Source organism: Dromaius novaehollandiae, chromosome 12, assembly GCF_036370855.1.
Source record: "Dromaius novaehollandiae isolate bDroNov1 chromosome 12, bDroNov1.hap1, whole genome shotgun sequence".
NCBI lineage: Eukaryota > Metazoa > Chordata > Aves > Casuariiformes > Dromaiidae > Dromaius > Dromaius novaehollandiae.
In genome coordinates this window covers 24162870-24185335 of record NC_088109.1, presented here as the reverse complement: position 1 = coordinate 24185335, position 22466 = coordinate 24162870, and the positions used below count along the sequence as shown (strand labels likewise).

At 44.1% G+C, this 22466-nt stretch overlaps 1 protein-coding gene across 6 annotated transcripts in view; it reads right to left on the bottom strand.

Moving 5' to 3' along the window:
• The window catches only part of LOC112989685 (contactin-4), a 355336-nt gene that overhangs the window by 59692 nt on the left and 273178 nt on the right, over window positions 1–22466 (bottom strand). For all 6 annotated transcript variants that reach the window (XM_064519224.1, XM_064519223.1, XM_064519227.1 and 3 more), the window contains 5 exons: window positions 18241–18343; window positions 16968–17152; window positions 7644–7780; window positions 5995–6124; window positions 1015–1165 (listed from right to left, as the gene is read on the bottom strand). In XM_064519224.1, the coding sequence (XP_064375294.1) occupies window positions 1015–1165; window positions 5995–6124; window positions 7644–7780; window positions 16968–17152; window positions 18241–18343 (706 nt within the window). The remainder of the gene's footprint in view (window positions 1–1014; window positions 1166–5994; window positions 6125–7643; window positions 7781–16967; window positions 17153–18240; window positions 18344–22466) is intronic.

Here is a 22466-nt window from a genome sequence, read left to right as displayed (position 1 = left end):
ATTTCTACATAACTTGTCAACTGACTCTTTTTATCCCAAGAGGTAAAGTCAAACAGTCCACAGACAATAGCTTCCCGAAGACCAGATGACAGAAGCTATATAAATCAGAAATATCTTGTTCATTGTTTCGCTTATCTGGCTCCAAACAAACTACAGCTTTTCACATACTCCATGGTAAATGGAGTATTTACCATGGTAAATATTTCAGTGCTCACTACGGGCAGGCAAGCTTGATGGAACAAGACTAGACTTTCCAAGATGAAAAACAGATCTGGTTTAAGCTTTTAAAAACAAGTTTCCTGTAATTTCTGCCTCTTTGGCCTTTACTAATAGGATAGGATTTTTCTCATCAACCTGTGGCAATGAAAGTGGTGCATCACATTGGAGAGGTGCTGCGGAAGAATGGTCAGAGCAAACTCTCCAGTTTTCTCTCTCCAGGCGCTTCCCAAGCTGGGCAGGTAAGATAAACACCTCCACCCAGGAACAACAGAAATTAGCACTGCAGGCTAATTTAAATGGTAGACTCATACTTCCTCATGATGTTCTCTTTTGAATTAAAAAAAAAATTTGGCCAGTCTGAAGACGCTGTCTCCAAGTTAGGTGTTATGACTGCCAAATTAATTACCAACCCCAAATAACTCCTGTTTGCTCGGACATGGACTAATTTACCCACGGCAGTGTAATCTGCAGTGGAGACTTTCAGGGATATTATCTCCTGGGAAATTTTTTGAAAAACAATGGATGTTTAAAGCAATCTGGAGGTAAAATATTTGCTTTTTAGAATGTATCTTTATCAGCTTCTTGGCAGGAATGCTTTAATAGTACACAGAGACTGGGATGAACACACTGGGAGTAGAAATCTCACCCCAGCTCCTTGAGATTGAATGCCAGCTGTTTCCACATTTATTTGCAAGTCAATTTTGGGAAGCTATTAATGACAAATTTAGCTTTCATTTCTGAAAGCCCCTGGGTTGCAGCAAGCTAATGAAAGAAATGGTTACTTTAAGACATTACCTTTCATTTTCTCTTAGGATATCTTTTCCTTTCTTCCAAGAATAAGTCGGTCTGGGGGAAGCTTTTGGCTTACACTCTATGATCACTTCACCGCCCACTTTAACAAGAGTTAACTTCTTCAAAAGCGTTTTGGAAAAGTCTGGACCGACAGCTGAAAGAAAAAAATAAAAACAGCTTAGAATTCACCCTGGAGAAACAAAGTCAGGCTCTTTTGAGTATTAAAATATTCCAGCGTTTCTTCTCACCTGTAATTCCAAAATGATCAGCCCTTACGAACTATACGCACTACGGATGGGAAAACCCGGCACCTGCATGCTTCAGCACTTTGGTTTTTTAGAAACAAATATTCAACGATAAACTCGGGAAACTATCCTGGGCAGGCAGCAGCAATCAGTCGTCATGTGCTACCTTACCTGGGGCAGCACCCACAAGAACTACCAATGCATGAATTGTGCATTATACTTCTTTTTCGGTATCGTAACAGTGTGATCATCACTTTGACATTGCTGTGTGTAGGAACCAAAGCATACAGGAAAGTTGTCACAAACAGAACCTATATAATTAATTTGAAATTCTAATATTTCAAGAAACTTCAACATTTTTATGCTTAACATTCACAGTCAGTGCATGAACAAGAGTTGTCTATTTTAATGCTATAAAGGTGGGAGACCTTGACGCAGCCAGGTGCTGAAGCAGGCAAGACAAGGCAAGACGTGAGTAGTCATCAGGGTAGAGGGTACTGCCGAGTTGTCCCTCTTGGTTGCTGCAGGGCATGCTGATCAGTTTTGTAAGAACCAGTCACATCGTCATGGAGGCAAACAGCAAAGCCCTGCAGACAGTCTGCAGCCCGGCTGTGAGGCAGGCCTGGGAGAGAGGAGACTGCTTGGCTTCCGACTCCTGCCTCAAAGGATCGCGAATGATTTATCTGATGGGACCCTGTGACGGGCAGAGCTCGGAGGCGGCTGCATCTAGGCTGACGGTGGCAGTGAACTCCCCGAAGAAGACTGCAAGGTTTTGTTTACGTCAAGTGGGACAATTCATTTTTTCACTAGAGAAAACTCCAAGCAAGGAGGTGAAACAGAATAAGGGTTTTATGAACAACCCTTGCCCTGCTCGCGCCTGGTCGTGGCTAACAGGAGTTTGCTTTCAGCCAGCTCCGAGGCAGCAAGTCCTGCCCAGGCCCCTGTGGTCACCAGGAGCCCTCCCCAGCCCCTGGCAGAGCGTCTGCCTTCGCCCTGTGCCTGCTGCCGTGCCCTCACGTCTGCCCGAGCTTGCAGCACTTTGCTTGACGGCCTTTCGGGCTGCAGCCTGCACCATGGAAGTGTAGATCACGGTGTGCTGCATCTGCTTGGTCCTCCACAAAACGAGCTAAACAACCCCGACGCAGCTGGGAGACAAAAACCTGCAGTGTGATACAGCAGCAAATGCATTTTTCTTACAATACCTCATGTGCCTCGATTCTTTTGGCTATCATTCATGCCACAAAGAGTTGAATATAGAAAACAATCCTACACTGATAACGGGATGGGGCGTATGACCCAACAGATCTCTCCTGTCTCTCACTTTTATGAATCAGAGCTCGCTAACCTCTGAGCTGGCTTGTTGGCTGTGTCCGATCACGGATGACTCGTCAATGCACCTAGTACTAGATGAATTATTATTTGTACCATATTTTTATAATTTAAATATTATTACTTCTGGAAATAAAATTTCACATGATTCTCTGTCCAAAATCTATGAGTAAAATAGATATTTGAAAAATCGTGATATTTGCATCTTTGCAATGAACAGTTTAGACTTTTTTGGGGAATCATTTGTTGTTTCCTTCTTGGTCTTGTGTGAGACATGCCCTGTTCTGCGAGGGGTGACGAGCACAGCACTTATTGGGGGATCACAACTCATGAAATCTGATGGCAGGAGGAAAATCTATCGTTAAATACACAAGGTGTCCAAGCACTCAGCCACGGATGGAATCAGCAGTAGAAAACAACGTATCTGCAGGCATTGCAACAAACTGTGTTCAGGTTGTGAAATATTTATGAAACAGCCTCTTTCAGTGTTCTGTGAATTTTGCCAAATATGACAATTAGCCAGAAATAAGGAACTCTCATGGCTGAGACTGGAATTTAAGACGTTTTGAAGCGAAACGCAGAAACTCTGCGTTCAGTTCTCAGCACCACCATAGCCTCTCTGTGTCACTGCAGGGGTAATACAGTTAATTTCATCAAATCTGGTTTGTAAAATGAGGATTTTAATTACTTTTTTGACTCAAGTGTCCCCCCCTCCCCTTTTTGACATTCAGCCTGAAAACTCTTCAAGGCAAGAAGAGTGCATCTTCCTTTAACTTTTTACAACGCCCAGCGCAACAGGATCCCGATTTTAGCTGAAGACTCCAGGCAATATAATTGGGAACAATAATAGAAGAGAATCGCTCTGAGAAAAGCTCTGACTGTAATTTTCCATTTCTCTTTTTCACTTAATTTTGCTATAAGCCTCACTTGCTATTAGTGGTGTTTAATCATTTCAAGCGCTTAACTTTAGGACCTTTTAAAATAACCATTTTTATACTTAGAAAGATCTGTTTAAAAGCCAACATTTCTCACCGAGAGCTCAGAATACTGAACTCCTTTGAAAACTCTGGCAAAATGCAAAACAGAGCTGTTGCTCTTTAAAAATACGCCAAATTAGATCAGAGAGCCATAGAAATAAATCTACAGCACACTGTTCTGGTACTCCTCATGTGACATATAGAAGCAAAATTACATAACCCAAGTGAGAAGCTGGCCAAATATAGTTTATCTGGCAGGCTTTTAAGACGAGGCTCTCCAAGGTTTTTGCTTCTGTGCACAAATGAGGACTGCACAGAATTTTTCCTCTCTTACCTTGAAAGCATGGTGAAGGTAGAAATCAGACTACTTAGAAGTATGCATACCCTCTTGGTTTCCAGTTATTTTTTGCGTGGTGATTTAATCTGGAGACAGTGTGGAGTGAGGATGCTCTCGCATGAGTAAAAGGAACGACGGAAGGCTTCATCCTACGATGATTTACAAGGTGCTGTTCTCAAGCACGTGGATTTTCTTCACATGTCAGAGCAATGTGCATCTGAGTGGGACATTGGCACCAACTGTCTTGTTTTGGATGTGCATCTGCTTCGGTGTTTCTCAGCGGGCTTTGCTGCTGCGCTCTCCCTCTGGCCCCCAGGTTTCGCAAGCAGACGTGAAATCGCTGCTCTGCACTCCTCCCGCTGCACGCCCTCAGGGCTCGGCTGGCTGCCGCTTCACTTGCAACCAAAAACTACAGCTGGAAAAATGGCTTCAGTCTCCTTTTTGCAGACCTGCGGTCAAAACATTTTGGAGCCCAGGTCCTCGGGACCAGCCTCCAGAAGACCGATGGCCCAGAGAGGCCCCGGGCGCTGCGGGGCTCAGGGGAGCGTGAGCAGTACCCACCATAACAAGTGCGAAACCTTTCTCCGATGGGAGGATCTGCCTTCCTAACAAAGACTTATTTTTACAGGGGTTTTGAAAGGACGTGGAAGGCACCAGTGGGTTTATCTGGATTTCTTTCATGCAGTAACACGCCCAATAAATCTTAGCACTGTGAAGCCTAATTTATTGAACATTATTACACTTTTCTTGAGCAGCAACAGTAACAATTTTTCAAATGAATTTTTTTCTATGCAGGCATCTATTGCTATTGATAAAAATGACCATTATTGAGAACACCATAATTAGAAAATACCTCAAGCTTTTTTCTTCAAGATAAAGCAGGGAACAACGCTATTGAACATTCTCTTGGAAAACAACTAAACCAACACCGTTTAATCAAAGTGTATTTAACCCTTTGAAGCTACATATGCATTCTGACAAACATCTGTATTGGCTCCAGGTCTGTTACTTATAGAAGAGCTTTAAGAGCAATGTTTGAGAGTAAGCAACTGAATCCCTGAGCAGCCGAGGTGGGCAGGGACCTCTGGAGATCGCCTGGTCCAAGCCCCTCCTCAAGCAGGGGCAGCTCAAGCGGGTTGCCCAGGACCACATCCAGATGGGTGTTGAGTATCTCCAAGGATGGAGATGCCACAACCTCCCTGGGCAACCTGCTCAAGTGCTCAGTCACCCTCACAGTAAAAAAGGTTTTCTTATGTTTAATTGGAATTTCCTGTGTTTCAGTTTGTGCCCATTGCCTAGGCACCACTGAGAAGAGCCTGGCTCCGTTGTTTTTACACCCCCCATCGGGTATTTATACACATGGATAAGACTCCCCTAAGTCTTCTCAGTTAGTTAGTTCCCCATTAGGTTTTGTTGAAGAAAGCAGGGAAGACAGCTTGCTAATTCAGTACAAAATGGGAGTCTGGAGACCTGAATTTTCCTCTCATTGTGAGACAGATCTTCTGGATATCACTTTAAACCTGATTCTTATTGTGACCAATTTTATACTTCTAGGACTCTTCTCAATTCAAAGGAGCTTTTCCTGATCTTAACTGGAATAAGCAGAGTATGTATAAACAAAACAGATGGGGCAGAAGTTGTTTTTCTTGGTGAGGGTGTGGGATTGAAGTGTTATGATTGTCATTCGAATGGTGAAAAGTCTATTCAAACAGAAGGTTTTTCGACATTTCCTCAAGAGAGCCAGTGTCTGTAGCCAGTAAGCAGGCAGTTACTGTCCAATATGTTTTTGAAATGGGGCAATACTCAGGTTTCTCCATAACATATTTCTAAGCGGCAAGAGATGAGTGAACTTGCCAACTCTCGGTGCTCAGTTACCTGGATGAATACGAGAAGATGGGAGGATGTAAAAAAAAATCTGTTCTCTCCACACCCACTTTGTCAAGTTTTCATTTTATGCATTACTTAAAAACAACAACGACTTGCAAAAGATTCTCAACAGCACTTCTACTTGAGATATTGAAACTTGGCAAAACCAGTTTTGGTTAAGGCTTTGCTGCTTTTGGAAAGTTTGCAGTATTCAGGAAAGTAAACTTACCTATGACACTCAGTTCTGCACTGGCAAAAATGACGCCGTGTCTGTTTTCTGCCACGCACTGATACATGCCGGCATCTGACAAGCTCACATTTGTAATTGTAAGTGATCCCTGCTCTATCCGAATTCTCCCCTGTAAAAGAGCAAAGTGAAATAAATAAGTAAACAAGAAGACCCCCTCCTTGGAACAAACACCCAGCAGGAGTTATGTCATATTTTATATCATGGTTGATCAAAAATAAAAAAAAGAGAAGCGGTAATATGAGGCATTTGCATGCTACAATCTATTTGTCTGTCAACTGAATTTATGTCAGGTTAGATGCTAAATGGAAAAACCAATACAGTAGTTGGTAAATGCAATTTAAATTGGAGGACTTTTCCTTGAGTTCTCATTGATTTAATACTCAAACCATTTAGATTAATATCCCCTTCAAATAGATAAGCTTGAATCTAAAAATGCACTTTTGTTCTAGGGTGGTGTATCACAGCCAAATGTATCCTCTAAAACACGTAGGGCAGTGGTACTGCTAGCATATACGGCAATGGAGGCTACTGAGAATGGTAGTAAGCTGGTCCAGAGAGAAATATTTAAAATCTACTGCAGTTTACTGCAAAAAAAGAAAAATAGATGTTAATAATTTAATGATCCTTCACTTCATATCTGCCACTAACGTGATTTAAGTACAAGACCATCTGCTAGTGACCAGCATGAAGCAAGTAAAATTAGTGTGTGGAACAAAAGACCATGGTATCATTTGTCAGCCTAAGGATATGGAACTCATGTTATCAATTTTAATAAGTACAACAAAGTGTTCCCTCCCTCCCCAAGTTTTTTACCATTAAAAAAAATAATAATATAGAGAGCTATTGGCTTTCTGCTTGGCTATAGGGTGGAAATTTAATGTTTGTGCAATCTTTATTAGGGTTTCATCAAATCCAGGCAGCCATGTTCTTTCACATTAAGTGAAGGGAAAAAATGCAGGCTACCTTGAAAACAATGCTTCGGTAATTCATTTCAGTTTGGCATTATAATGGGAGTGAGCAGGGGACTCGGCGGTTCCCCTCTGGTGAAAGCAGGAGGGGAAGGCAGGGAGGTGTGAGGGTGTGCTTTCCCCCTACTCCTATGCACCATCAATCTTCAGGCAGTTCTTCATGTCACTGCTCACGGCAGGTCGCGCTGCTGGCTGCCCGTACGGGGACACGGCCGAGCAAGAGCCATGGGAGCTCTGCTAGGGCCTAGCACCGACGCTAAGGTTTCATTAACAGTGGAAGTTCACCTGAAAATTGCAAACTGAAAAAATGAATTCAGGGCAATCATTTTATGGCCTCGGGCTCTGGAGTCCCACTCAGCCATTCCCTCTTCTCATGAGGGTCCCTCCACTATTAGATCCGTATTGCGAACCCTTCATTTCAGGGAGGCACTTCAAACGCACAGCCACGATATCTCCTACGTGTCACTAAGCAAAGCCCTCCAGAAGCCAGGCCTGCCCAAGAGGGAGGAAGGGGCATTTCTCCCCAGCCCAGGCACTCGGTGCCCCACCAAGGCACTCACCCAGCAGGACAAGAAACGGGCTACACGCCGGGGGGGATCTGAATGGAAGAGAAGGGTGGTGGAGCACGTGCAGAGCTCACGGGCTTCGCAGGACACCCACCTGGGGCAGCAGGGCCTCGCCGTCCTTCAGCCAGCTGTAGGAGGGCTTGGGGCGCCCGGCCGCTCGGCACTCCCACGCCACCGTCTCCTCCATCGCCGCGTGAGCATCGCTGATCTTCTGGACCCAGCTGGGCTGTGCTGCAAGGCGGAGGCGATGGATAAAGTCAGTCAACAGGCACACCCTCTCTGCGCGCCACGAAACGGCCAGGTTTTTCTTTATTAGCCCATTTCACAGAGCCGGATTTAATAACATTTAGTAACTGTGAAGATCTGTGCTGCCCCAGGGGAACCAATGGCATTGCTAGACGCCCGATCCTTCAAATAGAGATATTTTCTTGTTCAAGGTCTAAAGAAGCTAGATTTCAAAGCTCTAAATTTTAGCATCCAGTTTCAAAAAATGTAATTTAGAGCTTTCTCTGCCTTGAAATTAAGGTTCAAATAAGAACTTTGGACTGTTTGGTTATATGCACTATTTCAGGTCAAAATCATACCTTCTCATTCTTTCCAGTTTACTGCCAGATCTACAAAGTACTGCCACACGTAAGAGAAGTCTTTAGAGTCAATGATTGTATTAATGGCATTGAACAAGCCTGGAACGTCAAAAAGCAAGCTTGTACTGTAGTTACATTTTGATAGATTTTGGTGAAAACCAGCATCAGCAGTTTTCAGGGACCTAGGTGATTTTATTTTTAGTTGTGTTTCATGTATTTTTAACTATTTTTTTTAAACATACAGCTGAAGCTTAGTCAGACTCCGCCTGCAGAGCGAATTGTGGCTAACACTGCCATGTGTTTTTGAAGACCATTCAAAATCCTGAGTTTCTTATGATACCTTCACAAACCTCATCAGTCTAGATTCATCTACAATACTTCTCAGAAAGTCCCACTAAAAGAGAGTGGTTTTCTGACTTTTAATAGCCATTTGCCCTATTTTGAGATAAGAAAATCTGAGAGACTTAGCAGAAAAAAAGTACCAGCAGAGGTCTCCAAGAACCTGGTTAATACTTTTCCCACATAATCAGATAAAACAAATTTAAGATAACTTAAACAAGGACAACAAATTTATGTATCTCCTTCGCATAGGGAGAGGAGCAGAGAAAGGCCTGAAAGGATAAATTTTAAAAATATTGGATAAAAATGGTAAGTTGCACATAAATTTGGTATGGCTGTACCTAAAACACTGGCATGTCTATCACTACGTGGTGCTGTAGATATACGCTCTAAGAGCCAGGCTCCTTTTAAAAACTCTGTTCAGGGTATGGCAGCTGTGCACTTAATCCCACAGGTACCACATGGAGTATTTCCCTTCTCACAGTGTCTATAAACAACAAAGCACACAGGAAAGCTACAGAATTTTGCACAGAATCTTAAATATGCCACAAGCAATACTCCGAGGGGCTTGCAAGAAAAGCAACAAGGCAAAGAGCATCATGACGATGGGGAAGCCGAAGGAGAAGCTGAGCATGAGAGGCAGCAGTGTTTACTTCTCCGATTGTCCCTCCTGACCCTGTAATATTTTAAGCTTGTTTATTATCTGTATCTAAAGAGATATGAAAAGAAAAGTGTTTAAATGTAGCAAGATGAAAGTCAATTTGTCATTTGGAATAAGAACCTGAACAATTGCATTGAACCGCGACTTTCCTTCCTCGACTGCAACGGCTCAAGGACATGTGCAAATCACTCGAGCCTACATGTTTACTGTTCCAACTACTTCTGACTCATAATTTTGAAGAGAGTCTTATGATTTTAAGGTAAAGGAGCTCTATGTAATCACATACTGTTCCACTTTCCTTTTTCCAGTACTGCATGGTTTACTCATTTCCCTCAAAAGCATAAAAACAAAAAAATATTCAGCCAAAACCTGTAAAGAAAAAAAAATCCCAGAGAAGGCACAGGGCATCTACAGCATATAACTTTTGGAAAGAAAAAAAAATCCTCTTACTTATACAGGAAGGAAAATTCAGCATTTCTCCTTATTTTCAGCAATCAGACTTCCCAACTAAGGGTACCTGCCCGGTCTTTCTGCGATCGTTTGCAGGTTAGGGAGGCGAGACGGAGCCCGAGCAGCGGTGCAGGACACGCTCTCCGGGGCCCCGCGCGCGGCTCAGTTCAGTCTCCTGGGCAGCACCCGCGAGCTACAGGCTCGAAGCACACGTCACTGTTCATGCTTTCTGGCTTTTCTAACTGGGTAAACTTCCTATCCTGAGGCCATTCCTGGCGCAGACACCCTACAGAACAAGCGTAATAGGTCAGGACTAAATCCCCCTGAAAACCGGCAGAGCCCATCGCTTCCCAGCAACCTACCCCAGCTCTCTGCTTCTCTTTGGGAGACGTTTCTAATTAGGTCAACCTCCCCTTCGAACAGTTCATTTTCGACAATACCAGGCACGCTTCTCACTTAATCTTGAGCAATACACAAGGGCTGGTTCACGTAGCAAATATGTTTGAGCCGCCAAATGAGAGTTGCCATAATATAATGAAATTTGACAGCCTCCCATTGGGGATCATACCAAGGCAGGGTAACGTGACTCAAGACTTCAAGCAGGATAATTAAAAAAGAATTAAAACAAGGATATGAAACCAGCTCTATGCTACAACATTTTTGGGTATAGCTACATCATTCGATATAATGACGAGGTCTAATTTGTGACTGGTAGAAAAAGCCCTTAGTACTACTGCAGTGCTGCTGAGAAAATAGAAAATCTTTCTTGTAATGGGACTGGAAATACTTTGGCCTTGCAAGCAGTACTTTGATATTACTGGCTTTGGTTGGAAACATCACGAGGGAAAAAATATGGTTGTAAAGAAAGAAAAACACAGAGAAGCTCATAAAGAATTCATCTGAGTTGCAAAAAATTCATATGCTAAACGTACAAAGGAGAAGAAAGTTTAAAAATATAAGGATGACGCTCACACATTTATACATGACACTTGTACATGGATATTTTTAAAGAAAGAAATATTTATCCAGGTTCACGAGAGCAGTCTTGAATTCATACTCAGGTGGATAGAAGAAAAATGATGGCACAGGTTAGAAAAAAAATCTTTTTACCTTTTATCACCTGCCAGTCTTCAAAAATACAAAGTGGGGCAACTTTAGACCAGATAATTAAGAAAGTTTTCCCAAATATGCTCTTACTTCTAAAAGAAAAAAGTCTAGCGTGTGCCTGTATGTGCTGTAATAAATAGAATGGCAAAAGCAGGCACTGGAAAGCTGGACCAGAAATATGTCCTGAAAGGCATTTGAAAATGAAATGACACAGCCAATGATGATGCATCACATCAAAAATAAGTAACAAAAACAAAGAATTATGGGAGCAATGTGACAAATAAAACAGTAATAAATCTGTATCTTTGTATTCCTCTGTGAGTTCACGCCAGCCAAAAAGACGAAAGCAAATGAGGTACTAATACATATACAGAATCCAATTCTTGGTTGGTGTATATTGATTTCAGTGTTCCTAAGCCAATTTATAGCAGCTGATGACCTAGTGCAGGCTGTATAATTCATCATTAATGGTAGAGGAAAGGCTAAATGACCATCCGTCACTCTACCTACTCGAAAGATGCTCAGATGGATCCCAGGCCTGAAAAAAGCCTGAAGACCAGAAAGCCAATCAGAAGAAATAAGCAAAACAGATGGGAAAAATACATGAGTAATTAAAACTAAAGAATGCAGCCAGTGTATAAAGCTTGTGCAGGCGAGTGCACACATCAACCCGGTCCAAACGAGGATGCAGCTTCTGTAAGCATGACCCAGATGTCCCCAATTCGTTAGCAGCCCTAATGATCGCAGCAACGCAAAGTTATCGCCATCCCCCTTCTTCTCTTCTTCCCTCCTCTTAATCCCTTTCTCCTGACCTCTGCTGCCAGTCAAGCGCTACTTGAAATCTATACAACTCGCAAAGCTCTGCAAATCCTCCCCCAAAGTCATTTGCTTGCCTGCGGCATCGAGACGACCTGCCTTCGCGGGTCCGCGTCTTTGGGAAGCTCACCAGATGCGGCCGCGCAGGCGAGGTGGCTCCTCGCTGCTTTTCTAGGGCACCGATCATAAGGAGCCTGCCCGGGAGGCAGGTTTTAGGCTGCGACTAAAATACCACAAATTAGAGGGTAAGAAAGAGAGCAGAATATGAAGGACTTAATCTAACTGATAAAAAACAACTTAGATGGTCCCTTCCTCTTATTTATTTCCTGTCCCATAAGTTATTCTATACCATTACGAGTCTTTCTCCCCATTTACATCGGGGACCGAGGCCGGTTGATTCTTGCAGTCACGGATGCTCCAGCTTGCAGCCGCCCAGGGGTGTGAGGAACACGCGGGGCGGTTTATGAGTAGCCTTCACATTTCCTTTCTAATTTCTATTTTTGCTTCTCCTGACAAAGACCTATTTTTACAAGGCAAAATGATAATAATTGGAGCACTTTCTCTGATCCATTTAAAAGTTGCTTTCTTTATAAGCACGCTTTTCCAGATACCCCTTGGAAAGGGGAAGGGGGAGAAAAAAGCCTGCTCTCTCTGCAGAAACCTGTTCTTGATGCAAGACCATTACTTCAGGCAGCAAATTATTCAAAACTCGGAGCTACTCTCCCCTGCACAGAAGCCTGAGAAAACGCACAACGCACTGGCAAGAATTAAGACATTCTCCTCCCGAGCAGTTATTTTCCCCGAGGGGGAACGTGACCAGCTGCGGGAGGGCGCCGGAGTGATTGCTCCCAAACCCAAACTCCACGAAACGATGCATCTGGCTGCTGCCAAGCGTTGAAGTGGTGGTAAACCAAGAGTTAAATGGGCACAAGTTTCGGAAATGACGCAAGATTTGAGAACGTTAAATAAAATTAACACTGAGATGCTTGAAGGCAAGAACTTGATTGCCAGTGTATCTACATAACAGGTAGCAAACTGGATTTTCTAGTGAGGTATGTAAATTATAATTAATAATATTATATACTTGTGCTATTTATGTTAATTTTCTTGTATTTTTATCAGCCGAATGGCTCATTCTGTTTCAAGTGTTTTTAAATTTTCAGCAAATGGTTTGTGATCTGAGGCAAAAATGGAGCAGAGGAATACTACTCCCTGATTTTCACTTATGCAAATCTCATTTTTATACCTCTAACAATAATAAAGAGCATAATATGATTTACATTTCAGGCTGTTTTATGCTGGTCTACAGAGCGGCATAAAGCTTTAGCACACATAAGAAGCAGGCCAGTGATGAAAGTGGGACTCCTTTCACTGTAAAATCAAGAGGCTGTATAAAATACTGGTGGGACCTTGATCTGAAACGTGTTTAATTTGAAAAACGGTCCAGGCATCTAAATGGATTCTACTGAATATTTTACAAAACGCTGCAAAGAATTGTAATTAGTTACAAATACATCTGCCTCTTTGCTAATACAGAAGCTGCTATGCTGAGACATTTAGAAATCATTTTAACTGTAATATTCTCATCTTGCTCGTGATGGACGGGCTTGGTGGGACCCCGTTAGCACAGGGAGAGAAGCCGAAGGACTCCTTGAACAACACCGGCTACCCCGAGTCAGTACCGGGGCCCACGCCGGCATCGCACGATGCTTCGGTACTTAAACTTTTCAGCTTTGGTTTGGCTGGAAACATCAAGGCCAAGACGCACGGTTTTGGTGGCAACGCTGGCCGAAGACAGGTCCCTGGTGGCCGTGGAGGTGCAGCCTCACCCTCCTCCTCCTCGCCAGGACCCCCCTGGGCCGTCCCCCACGCAAGCCTGGCCCCAGCCCGCAGAAGCCCCTCTGCTGCCTGCCCAGCGCCTCTCGCCCCGGACTTGGGACAACCTTTGGGTTGGCACCAGCACCTCTTGTCCCAGACTTAGGACAGCCTTCGGGTTGGCACCGGCTGGCAAAGGAGGATTTAACGAAAACAGCATCCTGGAGAAGGGTTTCTAAACGCGACACCAGCACAACAGCATCCCCAAGGATAATGAATAAGCGTCTCCTTGATGCTGATTTTATGAAAGAAAAAGCATTTCTTTTCTGAAATTAGCTAGGAAACGTAATCTTGTTTACTGCATTTCTGCCAAAAATGGTTGTTTTTTTTGCTTAGGGTTTAAGTCTTTGCCTCATGCAGGGTTATAAAGTTTAAAATTTATGAGCAGTCAGATTAAAAATAGCAGCAGGTCAATGCGAGCGCCTCTGAAACGCTGCGCGTCGAGACACGCAGCTGACAGTTCGGCGGACCCTCGCTCCCACGTTCGACAGAAAAGCACGAGCCTGGAGCGTGGAGGCAGCGCGGGGCCGGGCAGGAACGAGCCCCGCAGGCTCCCACCGCCGAGCTCACCCGCCGCAGCCAGAGGGATTTCACGTGGCCCTGCTCGGGAACGCGTGCGGTCCCGGGGAGCGAGCTGCACGGTCAGCAACACAGCACGACACGCATTTATGGGTGCTAAATAACAGCGAGAAAAGAACAGGTTGCTTTCCAATTTGTTAGTTCCCAGGAGCTAATTTCAGACACACAACACTGGCTAGGAACGGCAGACAACAAGAGACAACAACAAAAAAAACAAGTAAAATCCCATTTAGAGTTAAAATAATCAAGAAAACAAGTATTAGTCACTGTAAACGTATTACCATCAACACGGTTTCCCTCATGTAGGACTGCATCAAGCAGGACGTACAGCACCCAGAACATGGGCTGCTGGAAAACAATAAAACCACCTCTCGCAGGGGCTCAAGGCAGAGAAAATAGAGCAAGAATGGCTCTCTCACATTTAATTAACCTTTCCTGCTGCAACGAGAACGTCAAACAGCTTCAGTGTCACTGATATGCTAACAGAGAAAAAAATAAACATTGATACAAGAATGAAATACAACAGAAGTCAACCTTTGCTGACAACCTCCAGGAGCCCGGGAAGGAGCTGACAGCGGAGGTAGGGCTGGGTTATCTGCAGCATGCAGGCAAATTTGATTTTCTTTTCTTCTTCTTCTTTTTTTGTACTATGCATAGAGGCAGATAACTCGGTTTAAAGGAGGAACCGTGTTGGAGGTAGATTGTAATCTCCAGGGCACGCGCCGCGATAGAGCACTTCACGGAGCAATGCGGCGACTAAGTGACAAGTCTGATTTTCCATTTCAAATACTCCGGAGCACTCCCTTCGCGGGACGCGAACCCCTGACCCCCGAAAACAACTCCAAAAGCTCTGCCAACATTACAGCTATATTTCAGTAAAGATACAGTATTTCTCAGCTTTAAAAAGAAAAGTGACTACAGAAAAATACTTTCATTCAGCTTGAACTGTTCATATAAAATGTTTATAGCAAGTTACTTTCCCTAGCAGTTTTCAGTGCTGCATGAAACTAGAGTCTAGTTTCAGAAAGCAAGTTTTAAAAAAACAATCCATTTGCAATACTAAATGCTTGCCAAACTCAAGCTGTCCTTGAAAACGAGATACTTACAGACTAGGAACTCATCACTGTGAAGGAAACAGCAATGAGGACAATATTTTAATCTATTATATTTAAAAGCATTAATTAGCACAGGTTACAGGCTAACAGCTCTGGATAAAGAAGTCCTCTGCTTACATGAAACAAAGCAGATGTAAAGATGGTTCCCAACCTTACAAATACTCACTATTCTTTCCATAAAATCCTTAGCCTCTTTGCTGAAATTACCTGCGCGTGTGAAAACTGGCAACAGTCATGCTAGTAGCTCTTGTGTGTGAACTGCTGTCCTCTAGCAATGGGATCCAGACTGGTGAATTCACCGTTATTTAGGTTATAGTCCAATACAGACTCTGGTAGTAGTATAGCTAAGGAGGCAGGTTTGGTCTTGGATTGCACAGAACTGTGCAAATCATGAATCTTTTCAGTTAGTTTGCACTTGGGGAAAAAGTCAGGACAAACATGCAGTTTGTGATGGAGAGGAACAAAAATCTGCAATTCTTTTAATTAAAAAAGGGAAAATATTTTGTTTCAACCCCAAACTCTCCCCTTAACATAAAAGATTTCACTCATTTTTTATGTTATTTAACCCTTTTTAATGTTCTTTTCTCATTTTATAATTTAGTCCATTTTTAAAGAAAAAAAGCTCTTTTGAAATGGAAAAATCAAAATCCTCAGGAGATTTCTAAATGAAATATGTCCTTTAGAAAGGTTTTCAATTTTAAAGTCTCTCTCTATACTTTTGCAGGGGGGGGAAACTACATTGCTCACCATACTCAAACCAATTTTGTGAAGAGCGTGCTGAAACTCTTCTTCTGTAGCAAATTTACTATAAATCAAAGAATATCATCTCTGGAGTTCATCCCAATCTTCCCAGCTGACAGAAGTCGGGCCCTTAGGAGCATTCTTGGTGGAGGAAATACCGAATTTCTCTCCATGTGTTCAGTTCAGTAAAGAACGACACTGTATTAAGCTCCTGAAGATGATAACATGGTAGCAACAAAATGAATATTTTTACGATTGTGGGGAGGTCTTTGCAGGCACGTATGTGGGGTGCGCATGTAGTCTGTAGCCTTCTCCTTTCCAAAAAATATCAAATTGAAACTATATACCAAACCAACAGCCCATCCTTACCTCTAAGGCAACTTCCTGCGACTCCTGCTCAGCCTCCTACCCAAGTAAATCTGCAGCAACTCAGAACAGCTCCAACTTTGCTCCTGCAAGCTCAATCCATTTCCCACAAGCTAATACGATCTGAAAGATGGGGCTGTTTCCAATAGAAGATTGTGGATGAGCAGACACTTCTATTAGGATTTAGAGGCACCAACACAAACTTAAAATAGAAGGCCTATGAAGCTGAAATTTTACATTTATATTGTGCTCGGATCAATGCCTGTGATTTGATTCTGCCAGGAGCAGACGCAGAGTCCGTAGGTGGAAAGGATTCTGCAGGTTACATCCTGACTTCTTCAGGCGGTGCAACAATTTCCACTGACCGCTCTTGAAAGCGGTCCTGAGTCAGTTATAAGCAACTACCATTTATTAACACAAGCTGGAAATTATACCTGTAGTGTGGGGCAACACGTACATAATAAATCACAAGCTGTAACCACCAAAATGCTTCACCGGAAGAACCAGTTTTCCATTTGCTGCTAGAAAAAGGCAAATAAGCCAGTGCTTTCTGCACGTTACCATGCCAATGTCCTTCCAGCGGTATGTTTTTGTTTCCCGGCAGATCCGAGTCTCAATCAATATGCAGTACTCAGGCTTTATTTCAAATTACACCCTTTCTGAGAAGTACTGTTTGTAAAGCAAGTAATTTTAAAAATATCCCCCAAAATGCCTTTCTCACAAAATATTTACTGCATATTGCATTTCATGCTATAAAACCCTCTGAAAGTAGGCAGTCTGCTTACCATAAAATGTCAGCTGTCCTCGTGCCACGTTTTTCCCTCGCACATTTTCAGCTACACACTCATAGGGTCCAGCATCTTCCTGCTGAAAATTTGGGATTTCAAGAACTCCACTCGATCTGTGTCTCCTGGCTTTTCTGGGTATTTGCTTCCCATCTGCTCTCCTCCAGCTAATAGTAGGAACTGGGCTAAATGAGAATAATACGGCAAAATAAGACTCATAGTAAAAGCTATGTCCTTTTACTGACTATTAACTCATGCTTAGGAAAGTAGAAAATAGCTTTCAGGGACCAGCAGACTTGGATCCACTGGATGCATCCTGCAAACAGCAAACTCTGTCTCTAGACAAACCATGGTTTCATCTGGAAGTCTGGACTGCAGTCTTGGTCCAGCAGCAAAACCAGCTTCAACTACTACGTTAGAGGAAGAGCACCCTGTTCACAGCAGTCAGCCTTTCACGATGCCCGAGAAATGGGCACTGACGGGAGCCTGGGAGGTGGCACCCTCCTCTGAAACGCTTCAGAAATGCTCCCCTGGTTCTCTCAGTCCTCTCACCTGAGAACCAAACAACAGCTTGCAACTTCGTCCTCCTCATATTTTCCTTTGCAAGTGAGAGACAGCTAAGTTGTTTCTCCATAGCCTTGAGCTTGGGCTTATCTGAAGTGAAGTACAACGGGAACCAATTTGGCTCACAGCTCAGGGTCTGGTCCTGATACTCACTCGTCTGATCAACCTCATTCTGTTTCATGGTTGAGGATGACGAAAACATGGTGAGTCTAAACTCTCTGCCAAGGTCCAGGGCAATTTTACTGTGGGTGGTGTGTGTACATAATGAATTTAAATATATATTTATACCAGTGGTGCCTCACACACACAGTCCATCTGAAAAGCAGGAGGCCCTATATTATAAACATGCTGCTTCCACAAGCATCATGGTAGCTGCTGCGATAGGAAGTCCATTTTCCTGCCAATCCTGTATGTTCGTCTTAGCAGTGTTGCAAATGTTTACCCAGGTAACAAGAGGCACGTTTGAAGTGCTGCATCAGAACAGAAGACACACAGACACACCTTCACAAAGTTGCATCTCTTCTCCTCCTCGGGAGATTAAATTTTTGGTGAGCAAAGTCCCCACTCCCCAAGTCCTTTCTCTGAAAGGACTGCTGGCAAAAAATAGCACCTGTCGAGTAACGTGAATTATTAGCAAATCCAGTGAACTCTACAATATAGCACTATAAAACCGAGAGAGCTGAAGTAATAATAATGGATCAGAACTTACTTTCCCAAGGCAAAGCACTCCAGTTTCACCGTTGTTCCTTTTGCAGAGGGAACCGTTTCGGGGAACTGCACTTCTATTTTTGGCTCGTACTCTCCCATCACCCCTGTGAACATAAAAGAGATGCTAAGGCTTGACTGAATTTTTGCAATAAGTTTGCAAGTGTTCCTGCACTAATGCAGAGCTGTTCTATACATCATTACTTGCCCAATTAATCCATCCATTTTAAACACAGCCTGTCTCTAACAGCCGTGTACTGCGAGCTCTTTTCCCATTTATTGCCAGAGGAAAATCTGAACCACCACTCCACACCATCTGCCAAAGATTAAAATTTCTTCATGGCTCTGTTACTTTTCGCTTCTGAATAGTCAGGATTTTTGCAGGTAACTTGTAAAATAAGGAAAGCAATAATAAGGCAGGTTCACCACCTTTTAGAAAACGAAATGCGGAACAAATAGCCATTAGAAAAAGTTTTAAAAGCACTGGAGCTAAACGAAGTTTCTATTAACTTCAAGGATTCAGATGCTCAGAGATCATATACTCTTTGGCTAATTTCTTTATCTTTTACTGCCCTAGTAAATCATGTTTTGTAGCAGTCTCTTTATGAAATTGTGTTTAAAAATTTGTGCACATAAAAAGGCCATTATACTCATGATAAATTGCTACATTTCTAGTCACTGTACTGTCTTAAAACCGGTACATATAATTTCACCAATAGTGATTATCAGCTAATTGATGATTGCAGTTTAAATCTTAACTACCCGGCGCGTCCTGGCCGCTCGCCAAGCGGCGCGGACACCACGGGCTCCCAGGCTGCTGCCGGGGACGCGGCACTGCCGGCTTGGCAGCCGGAGCAGTGCTGGATCCGGCCAGCTGAACGCCATCAGCATGCACAGACACGCACATCAGACAGCACGCGCTTGCAGGGAGATTCGGGCCCCACCAGAAAATGAGGTGCGTTTATGGCAGCCTATGACTGCAACGGTGCTTTGTGTCTCTCACGGCTTCCCAAAAAGTGCTGCATGATTTAAAGTTTAGAGGCAGCATGAAAAGCCTTTCTGCTTTCCTTTTTCACAGTAAGAGACTTCTACAGCTAAAAATGCTCAGTCTGAGGCTTGCATCAGATCTGCCTTTGCTCACTGACCTCCACGCTACCTGCTCTGGTGCAGTAAGCGGTTACGTCATTGCTCCTCAACATGTTTCTTCCAAACAAGCGTTGCTGCTGCGCTCTGCACGGAGCAGCTGCTGCACAAAACCACTCATCCAAATGAGATGCATTCATTAAGGATACAAATACTCCCTCTCCATACACACGTCCTGGCAAACGTGTATCCCAGGAACCTCATCAGTCAGCTTCCTAGCACTTCGGCATTATGCAGAACGGAATTACAGGGCCCAGCACTCGTTAGCTCGGTGCACATTAACGTTGCAGCCTGCCAGGGCTGCTAGTGCCAGTTGCCATCAAGCTAACAGAAAATCCTCTCTGTTCACCTGATTCCGACTTGCCAAACCTTAGCAATCTCAACTAAATTTCTCCAGACTTCACGCTGACTGTTTACTGCGAGAGCTTCAACCAGGACAAGGAACAGCTCTAGCTATTTCCAAGAATAGGGTGAAGGTCCGGGAACAGCAGCATTAGTGTTGCCAATATTCAAATTCACTGAGATCTTTCCCAAAGGAGCGTCCCCATGGTCTGCAACGAGGAGCACAAATCTGAGAGTGGAAGAGCTTCCGAATGTAGGAGGGGCTTCCCATGAAAATCTGACCAGATTTAGCCAATTTACCTTTGGAAGACGCTACCTTTCAAACGCTCAGTGGAGACTTAGAGAAACCGCGCTGGAAGCAGCACGTCAAGGCCGAGCTGCAGAGACCGCAACTGAGCAAGCAAAGCAAGAAAGACAGAAAAATAGGTGCCCTAGCAGAGGCCGGCTGCACCGCGTGGTGCCCAACGCTCCCCGAGAAGCTACAGCGACGGGAGCGAGGAGGAAAGAAGGCACGATGCTCGCTCCTAAGGCAGTAACTCAGCCCCCCCATGAAAAGCAGGCTGTAAAGTATCATTTGACACTAATGGGCTGTTTAGGAAATTAAGGCAAAAATGTATTATTAATACCTCATGTGCCTGATAGATTAGGAGACAGGCGTGAGGAATGGGAAGGAGGAAAAACTGCTTTTTTGCCTTCCCTTTCTTCATTCATGTCCCATTTTCAGCCAGGGGCCGGTACTGGAAAATTCCCACGCCGGTGGTGACAGCCCCAAGCCAAAGGATGGCTGCCTGACGCTGCAGGACATCGGAGACGGTCGCTGCCTTGCCCACCGCCCTGCAGCTCTGGAAAGCTGCTTCCACTCCCAGCCACGAAATCCAGCAGCTGTTTTACCAGCACTATTATAACTTCCAAGCACTTAAAAATCAGGAACTGTACCCAGAGAAATCGCATGGCTCCAACAGCAATTATAACCCACCGACGTGTATCTACGGGGCATGCTGCAAGCCCCCTCTTCCTCGCTTCACAGCAGAAACCCAAGCACAGCCGAGGCACCTCCATACAGAACTGGAGACCGTTTGCTCACAGACGGTCCTTATGTCTCCTGCTGCTCCAGGAGGTTGAGCACAGGACTCACCAGCGCAGGTGGAAGGAACGAGGGAGAAAACAGAAGACTAAAACAGGGTCTGCAGCTTGCACAACGTCCCGGTGCCACGGCACATCAGATGATCTATGTGTTTGCAGCACAGAGGCTTTCATATTTGTTTCCCAATTTCCAGGCTTAAAAACGTGGGTTTGGATGAAAGTCCCCAGAACTGTGAAACAAGCTAATTTGTCTGAGGAGCTGGTACGCCTTTCCTGACAACACCTGTGAGATGTTAAAGTTTAATTGGCCCATACAGCTGGTGCTGATGGTATTTTTATTCCAAGCCTATTTCGGTTCTTTCCTACTATTATTGCTTTAATTTGCTGTAAAAATCTAAAGTGCTTCCTAAAGAGAAGCAGCGTGCCGCTGCAGAGAGGCTGCCCAGGAGCGCCGGGGACCACGGCCTGAGGTGGCCCTGCGAGCGGTGGTCCTAAGGGCAGCATCACTCTCTCCCTTCGGCGCCGTGTGTATTTAATGATTCACTGTACTTCCCAGGGTGAAAAGCCCGTACAGCTCAGAGAGCTGGTTGATGGACAGAGGAAAAGCATCTTTTTCCTAGCACATAATATACTTTGCACACCATATTCACCATCATCAGATGCCCTCTGTCTGCAGAAACACAGAGTTTGGGCTAACATGGACCGAGCCAGCTGTCTGAGCACAGTCTGCTCCCACCACCGCTCCTATAGCCCCTAGGAGATTGATGTCCCCAAGGAGAAAACGCTGTCTGGGGATAAGTAATGGGATAAGAGGCACCTTCTGCTTCCACACACATAGCAACAGGAAGGGAAACTTGATTTCTGTCAACAAGAGAACGTACTATCAGTTGCAAAAAGCCACTACAAATAACATCAGGAGATCCATAACTCCGGAGCCTCGCAACCAAAACCAAGCCAGCGAGAGGCACAAAAGGCTCAGGTGGGGAACGCAATCCTCTCAGCAATCGGATCTCGCTCTGGACACCTGTGTCTTCTCCTTTCACTAATTATGGCTCAAGAGGCTGGCATTTTGAAACAAGCAGTGCTTTAAAAAAAGCACATATGAAAAGGGCATTTTTTCAGAGTGACTGCATGCAAGCAAAGCCGTAACAAAGATGGCAGATATTCAACATAGAAAATTTAAGTGATTCGTGACTCAGTCTAGAAAAATTGCTGCCATAAGTTTAAAAAGAAATGCAAAAAAACCTTCACAGGACTCTCACGGACGAGAACTCAGCCTGCAACACGCAGGCCTGCAAACCCGGCAAGCGGAGCCCGACGGCTACCCCGACGGCAGAGCCCTGCCGCGGCTCGGCCTGGCACCCCGACGCGCTCCGAGGGGCCCACGCGCTCCCGGGGGGACGTCGGTAAAACCCCCCTCGGTGGCCATGGATTGTCTTCTAGAAGCTGCTCTAAGAACGTGTTTCTATTTCTGGAACAAGCGTCTTAAATGTTATCCTTTACACACACGCTGCAAATTAACATGCAAATTTATTTTTCTTATCTACTCAAAAATGACTGTGATACAAATCAATTCTCTGTATAAATTTAGAAATCCTCTTTTGGTTTCTTTCCACTTCTTTGTATTATTCCACAGACTACTAAAAATAGCGTTAATTCTGC